Source organism: Bombyx mandarina, chromosome 16 (assembly GCF_030267445.1).
Source record: "Bombyx mandarina strain Sakado chromosome 16, ASM3026744v2".
Classification (NCBI taxonomy): Eukaryota; Metazoa; Arthropoda; class Insecta; order Lepidoptera; family Bombycidae; genus Bombyx; species Bombyx mandarina.
In genome coordinates, this window is record NC_143222.1 from 14,127,274 (window position 1) to 14,134,914 (window position 7,641).

Below are 7,641 nucleotides of genomic sequence, written 5' to 3' on the forward strand. Positions count from 1 at the left end.
AATAGCCTTTCCCCGATCGTGATATCACCGGGTCTTTTTCAGTCTCTCGAGTTCTCTCTTTTATGCCTCTTGCACTTTCATACTTCATACTGTTTCTTGCAAGTTTGCGGGTCTTGGTCTCGGTGTCCCCTTTCCAAATCGACAGCGCGGCGCCCACTTTGCCTCCGATTTTGCTCCCGTCTGTAAAGATGCATTCGTTGTAGTCGCTGTTATTGTCGACTTGTTCTTGGTCCTCCAAGCAGACTATCTGTAGATTCGCACGTTCCACGGGGTGTGGCATCTTTGAAAAAGGCGTCATTTGCTCTATATCTCTGCGTCAGCCAGTCCCGGCAGCGGTTGTCCCTTCTTGGCTTCGTATAGTGACGCGGCCTCACGAATTCGGAGGTCTAGGGGGAGTATACCCGCCAGGATCAGAGCTGAATTGAGAGACACAGTGCGATACGCTTTACATACCTTTTGTGCAATTCCCCTCTGCACAGCCAATTACGCCCAATTTGGTGACTGCCGGTGCCCATACACTGGCTGCGTACAGGACTATGGGCTCTATGGTGGCGGTATATATTAATTTAATTACCTCGGGGTGTAGACCCCAACTTGCTTTGGCTGCTCTGGCTAGTTGTTTTTGTAAACCTCAATCGCTCTTCTGCAAACATTCGAGATATGCGCGTTAAATGTCAACTTGCTGTCGACGGTCACCCCTAGAATTTTAATGTCTTCTGACATGGGAATGGCTGTCCCGCCCATGTTCAGCCGTGGGATATCATATTTTAGTCTTCTTGTTATGACCATAGCCTTAGTTTTTTGAGGTGCGAACTTCAATTTGTTACTGATACCCCATTTCTGAACATGTTCGAGAGCCGCATTGGCCCGGTTTTCGATTTCTAGAGCCGTGCCACCGTCGAAAACAAGGACAACATCGTTTGCGAATGCCTGACAGTACACTCTTTGGGTGTACCAGACTTTTCAGGAGTGGGTCCAACAAGAGGTTCCACAACACAGGACCACCGATTGAGCCTTGCACACAGCCTTTGCTGGTACTCACGCTGTACTCTTCCCCTGCGTATCTGACTCGGACTTTTCTATCCGTAAGATTAGTCCATTACTTTCCGCAGATTCAATGGACAGTTTTCCTGGGCTAATCGGACTCTGATGGCAGCCTACCAGGCGCAATCAAAGGCTCCCTCTATATCTAGTGATACCAACGTTACTATTTTCTTTTCTCTGAGTTTGTTCCGAATATGTTGCATCATGATATAGAGGGAGTCCTCGGTGCTCCTTTGTGGCATGAACCCGAACTGCCTTGTGCTTGTCCTTGGAATCAGATGCTATTTCAAGCGTGACATCAACATTTTTTCGTATGTGGTTAGGTTAGGTTTTTTTTTTATACTGTCTACCTCCAACATAATCGGAGCCTATTTTAGCGAGTTTTCTTTCATGCCAGTTCTCACAAGTATTCTTCTCGCACTTTCATGCTTCATACTATCTTTCTCTCATTCACCACCTTTCGCTGCTTTTTCCGGGTGGGATTCCCAGCTACGTTATACTAGCTACGCTAATTACTATAATCTATTTTCTTAAGGATACGGGGGCAGGTTGATATTTACATTAGACACATAAAAAACACAGACGACAATACAGGGTGTCACTTTGGTTTCTGCCTTTGTTTTATACTTATTTATCTTATAATAATTTTTACATTTTCTTAACTATAATATCTACTTTTCTTTATATTTTTATGTTAATCTTAATATATACATGACGGAGTAGGGACGTCCGTAATGTTTGTAAAAAGTGTGACGTCAGCCTTGCGACGTCACGGTCATTAATTTGTTGACGAATGACTCATGTTTGGGTTTCCGAAACAAAACTTCACGAGAACTTCGTATATTGCACGAGAAGCATAACAACGTTACAGAGATATCCGTACAATACAACGGCTCGTACACGAATCAATCAGTGCTAGACAGCACGGCCGTATTTATGGGGCTTCGTACCCGTGAGCGTGCTGACGCGTTTTAAACACGTGAGCGTGTTTACACGTTTTTCAAACACGTGAGCGGGTTTACACGTTTTTCAAACACGTTTTAAAGTATTGAAATTACAATAAAAGGAACTGTTTAACATCAATTTCTTATCACAGAGTAATTAGTTGATGATCAGTAGGTAAATAGTCATATTTGCGCCGACACGGCCATACTGACAGGCGGTGCGCGCTCTGCACCAGCCGCCCATGTATGGTGTATCACCAGAGAATTCTTGGAGTCCATCTGAAACAATGGAATGTCTGTTTCTGAGATTGGTATCTGTGTATCTTTTTATGTTACTTTGAAAGTAACTTATTTTGTGTAGTTTTATATTGTGACGTACACTGTGGTACTTATGTAGTGAACGTACACTGTGGTACTATGTAGTGGACGTACACTGTGGTACTCATGTGGTGGCGTAATTTTATTAATCAAAAATAAAAACTTATCCTTATGCTGATTGTTGATTTTGTTGTTCGACCATCCTGCTTTGTGAAGTAGATGGTAGAGGTTCATCAGCTGATGCTGGTGGGTAGTCTTCTTCCGCCGATACGGTTATCTGGTCTCCAGGTTGTTGCTCAGCGGAGGCGGCATGTGATCCCACTTGGGCGGTGCACGCTCTGCACCAGCCTCGTTGATTCTCGTAGGTTTTCTTTGATTCCCATTGATCTGCAGGAATAAAAAGTTTCTCTGAGTAGCGCATCTGTTATACTTGCGTTACTTGTAACTATGTAAGTTTGAGACTATTAATGCGATTTTATTGTAGGGTTCTCGGAGGTTTTCGTAGATTTCTCGGAGGTTCTCGTAGATTTCTCGGAGGTTCTCGTAGATGTATTGAAGGTGGGATAAGAATGTGTAAGGTGTTGTTCGTTGTGTAAGGATATCATGGTCTTCAGATGAATTTTGTGGTGAAATTTTAGTAATCAAAAATAAAAACTTATCTTTTGTATTCATTGATCAGTTGATTGTTGATTCCGTCGCTCGACCATGCTGGTTTGTGAAGCAGACTGTACAGGCTTATCGGCTGATGCTGGAGGGTAGTCATTATCCGCCGATACGGTTATCTGGTCACCAGGTTGTTGCTGAGCGGAGGCGGCGTGTGATCCCGCTTCTGATGACGGAGTAGGGACGTCCGTAATGTTTGTAAAAAGTGTGACGTCAGCCTTGCGACGTCACGGTCATTAATTTGTTGACGAATGACTCATGTTTGGGTTTCCGAAACAAAACTTCACGAGAACTTCACGAGAACTTCGTATATTGCACGAGAAGCATAACAACGTTACAGAGATATCCGTACAGTACAACGGCTCGTACACGAATCAATCAGTGCTAGACAGCACGGCCGTATTTATGGGGCTTCGTACCCGTGAGCGTGCTGACGCGTTTTAAACACGTGAGCGTGTTTACACGTTTTTCAAACACGTGAGCGGGTTTACACGTTTTTCAAACACGTTTTAAAGTATTGAAATTACAATAAAAGGAACTGTTTAACATCAATTTCTTATCACAGAGTAATTAGTTGATGATCAGTAGGTAAATAGTCATATTTGCGCCGACATACATTATATTATGTTAAAATAACTTGCTTAGGCTAATTTATTTCTAATTATTACTTTTTCTATAATTTTTGACAATATCTCATAAATAGTTTACTATAATTCTCCCAAATTAGCTCCTGAATCGTCTCCAGTGCCAGGTTTTGTTGTACCCTTTGCTCGAATTCGAGCCTCTCCATTGCATGGATCGGGCATTCCAAAAGCAAGTGTTGTATGGTTTCTGCTTGCACTGGGTCGCAGACGCACGATGGACTCTCCGTGCATTTAAAACGACTAAGGTACTCGGAAAATCCACCGTGCCCCGTCAGGATTTGTGTTGTCAACTGTGTCGGTACAAATTTTCGCACCACTTTGTAGGCCGCCTTCGCGTCCGGGAGGAACAGTTTTGTGGTTGACGCCGTTTCTTCCGCTTTGTACCTGCGGTTCCATTCGTCAAGCGTCGCCATACGAATGCTACGCTTGACGAATGAAACAGGGCATCGATCGTAATCCGGTCTCTTTTTTGACTTCAGGGCAGCCTCCTTCGCTAGTTGGTCAGCTCTCTCGTTACCATCCAACCCCACGTGAGCCTTAATCCAGAACAAAGTAACTAGCTTGTTCTGGAGAGATATGGATCTCAAATTATCTCTGGCTTCCACAGCGAGGGGGTGGGGGCAACCGGGGTTTTTGATAGTTTGAACGGCCGCCATGGAGTCACTGAATATCCCGAACGTGGACGCCTTGTGCCCGAGGATCTCCTTTGTTGCCTTGCATATGGCCAGGAGTTCAGCCTGGTAAACCGTGCAGTATTTTGGTAGAGCAAGCTTGAGGGCTTTGGATTCTACCTCGCGACTCCATATGGATAGTGCGGCTCCGACTTTGCCCTCAATCTTGCTCCCGTCCGTGAATATATGCACGTCATAGCCGTTGTGTTCTTCCATTTGCTCTTGATTCGCCAGGCTTACGATATTAAAATCCTCGTGTTCGGCCGGGGCTTCGATTGCAGGAGCCATCCGCTCGACCTCCCCGTCCCCAAGGGCCGACCACGGAACACCCCTCTTGGCTTCGTACAGTGAAGCCGCCTCACGAACTCGGAGGTCAAGAGGGAGTATTCCAGCGAGCACCAGCGCCGAGTTCAGGGAGACCGTGCGGTAGGCTTTGCACAATTTCTGCGCAATTCCACGCTGAAGAGTTGTCAGCTGCTTAATGACCATAAGCTTGGCTGTGGCCAGCGCCCAGACGCTGGCAGCGTACAATACGGTTGGCTCTATGGTGGCAACGTATGGCTAGGTTAGGTGTTTTTTTTTTTGTGCTTTTCCCCGTTCATGTTTATCACCGGGCCCTTATTATTCTAGTTAACTCATTCACTCCAGTTCTCTCTTCGATGCCTCTCGCACTTGCGTGCTTCATACGGTGTCTTTCTTACATTCCTCATCTTTCTTTCTTAGCCGGGTGGGACTCCCGCTAGCTTAATCTGTTACTGTGTTTTGTTTTCCGGGTAAATAAAGTTTTGCTCCTTTATTTATAAACAGAATATCGTTTGGAACTTATTTCTATTTTTTTATTTTTTTATTTAGACCTTTTCTACTTCGTAATTTTTACAATTTTAATATAGTTATATTATATCTATTTTGTAGGCTTAACAATTTTAATCTTAGTCTAACTTAACTTTAACTATTTTCATTTTTATTTTATTCCTATTTTCTAAACTTGTACATTTTTAACCTTTACTTCAACTTAACTATAGCATCTTTTTTATTTTTTTTCTATTTTCTTACCTTGTATATTTTTTACATTTACTTCTTCTTAACTATGACAATTTTTATTTTTATCTTATTTCTATTTATCTTCACTTGTACATTTTTAACCTGTACTTCTATAATATAACTATGACAATTTCAATATTATTATCTAATTTTTAAAATTTCCATTTTAGCTTCTTATTCAACTGTATATTTTATTACATACTTATTCTGTTTTCCCTATATCATTTGATACATTTCTCTTCAGTTGTATTTTCGTATATGTATAGCGTTCCTTACTGTTGCATAGTATCTTATTAATAATTGCTATTGTTTGACTCATTAATGTATGTAGTTCCTTGGTCTTTGTTCAAATCCTGCGTTACTTTGGTAATAATATATGTATACTAACTTATATATATTTATTGACCTTTCTTGTGCTTACTTATTTATAATCGTGGTTTTTTGTTTGGTTGCTGTACGTGTTTGGTGTTTGTATGTCTGTATATATTCACTATATATTTCCATATCGTTATTTGTGGTGTGTCACTTTTATATGTGGAGTGTGTGAGTGTGTGGTGAGTCAGACGTAGGCCGTTGTTGCTCGAGCCAGGTAATCCCATTTCCGGCGAACGGGGCATTCGACGCTGAAGGCATTATGGTCGGTTTTCCGCAGCTTAGAGCGCGAACAGTTACAGCACTGCGGTTCGTTGCCTGCGATGTAATCTGCGCATGTCTCACGTAGATGTGGACCTCCACAGTGGCTGCACCTGTCCGCACTCTCGGAGCAAAATTTCCGACCGTGACCGAATGCCAAGCACCTAGTGCACTGGATGAGCGGAGACTGATCCTCCACTCTGATCCTTTGCAGGTCCAGGTAGAGGGCTCCAGCCTCCGTCATCCTTTGTCACACTTTAGGCTTCACCTGAAGAATGATGTGCGCTGTCTTAGGATTTCTTGTGCGTTTTTTGAATTTAATCACCATTTCCATGTCCTCTTCAGGCAGGCCCACGAAAATGTCCTTGTTCTGAACGTGGAGTGCCTTAATGATGTCATCATCTTCGCTTTCCACGAACACATCCTTGAGGACTACGAGAGGGTTTTTATTTTTCATAGGCGCTACTATCAGTCCGTCCCCACGACTCTCTATTATTTCCTGAACTTTCTTCATTTCTACTTCGGTGTAATTGTCTGGTACCCAGTATAATTGTCTGGTTCTTAGCCTTACGAACCTTGTTAATTTTGAGGCCAGTGCCTCTGGCATCGACCGCCCTTTTCACCCTGGCGAGCACCTCATCAGCAGTCTCCTGACTACCTTCGAGGGTGACCGCCATCGTGTGAAGTGCAGGACGGTGGACGGGTTTCGCTGCCGCGACACTGGCGTAAGACTGGGATTGAAGCTAGGTTCAGTTCACATGCCAGTCCTTTTGCGACCTCCGTGAGTTCATGTTTGGCTGCGACGACCTCATCGGCAATACCACCGACCAGATCCCTGAAGAGAGCGTGCGTTCGACTCTCGACCTCCTCGGTCGTTTGGTCTATGGCAGCTCTGGTCTTGTCGATCCTGTCGATCATATTGGAGCCTCGGCCGTCATTTTCGTCGTTCAATTTTATTATATCCGTTTTTAGACTTCGTTCCATCTCGTTTAGTCTCTCGGTCAGTGTTTTTTCCACCTCTCCCAGATTCTTAAGGATGACATCTTGGCCATCGGACGACGAGATATTTGTAGGTGTCCTTATCTTTGGGGCCCCTGCTTCGGGACTCTGAATGCGCCTACTGAACTCGAAAATCGCTCGTATACCCCTGTCCGACTGCACCTCTAGGAACTGCTTTATATCTCTCCTCATCTGAGGGTACTCATAGACTTTCGAGGATATACCCTCGAAAGTCTTCATTATTTCTTGGAGGAACTGTTCACTCGACAGTGCAGCGTAATTCTGTTGCTGCTTTTAAAAAATGTCCATATTGTCGAGTGATCTTCTTTTGATGTCTGGTCTTTTGATGAACGTCCTTGCCGCATCCTGCGCCACTGCGGTTGTGGTAGGGCTGGGAGTGGTAGACTTTTTGGAGGCGCCCGAAGTCGTGGGTGTACGGTACATTTTAATTATGTGAGTGTGTATGAGTACGGTGTGTATGTGTCGGGGAAAGTTGTCCTTTTATATTATGATGGCCAGACCCTGTAAAGGGGAGTCTGTGTCAAATATGAAATAAAATCTTATTTAAGTTATATGTATATACTTGTACAGTTTGAGATAAATTGAATAAATCAATAATATAACGTCGTTTTAGTTATAGTAAAATTTTAATGAATACAATTATGTACTCACAACTGCAATAGA

At 43.4% G+C, this 7,641-nt stretch overlaps 1 protein-coding gene and 1 pseudogene across 1 annotated transcript; both read right to left on the reverse strand.

The window, feature by feature from the left end:
• Nucleotides 1–303: 303 nt before the first annotated feature.
• On the reverse strand, nucleotides 304–4,994 carry LOC149501384 (uncharacterized). Its single transcript, XM_089733953.1, has 4 exons — nucleotides 4,986–4,994; nucleotides 3,733–4,728; nucleotides 684–930; nucleotides 304–416 (listed from the first exon to the last, which is right to left on the reverse strand). Exons 1-4 carry the CDS (start codon nucleotides 4,992–4,994, stop codon nucleotides 304–306), a joined length of 1,365 nt encoding a protein of 454 aa, XP_089590079.1.
• Nucleotides 4,995–5,884: 890 nt separating this feature from the next.
• Nucleotides 5,885–7,421, reverse strand: LOC149501385 (uncharacterized; annotated as a pseudogene).
• Between the last annotated feature and the right edge of the window lie 220 nt (nucleotides 7,422–7,641).

What these genes read in the sequence shown, in the direction of transcription:
- LOC149501384 (XM_089733953.1), bottom strand. An exon ending in GGCTCGAATTCGAGCAAAGG is followed by an intron (nt 931 to 3,732) that starts GTACAACAAAAC and finishes GTGTACTGTCAG; the next exon opens with GCATTCGCAAACGATGTTGT. An exon ending in TCTAGGGGTGACCGTCGACA is followed by an intron (nt 417 to 683) that starts GCAAGTTGACAT and finishes CTCTCAATTCAG; the next exon opens with CTCTGATCCTGGCGGGTATA.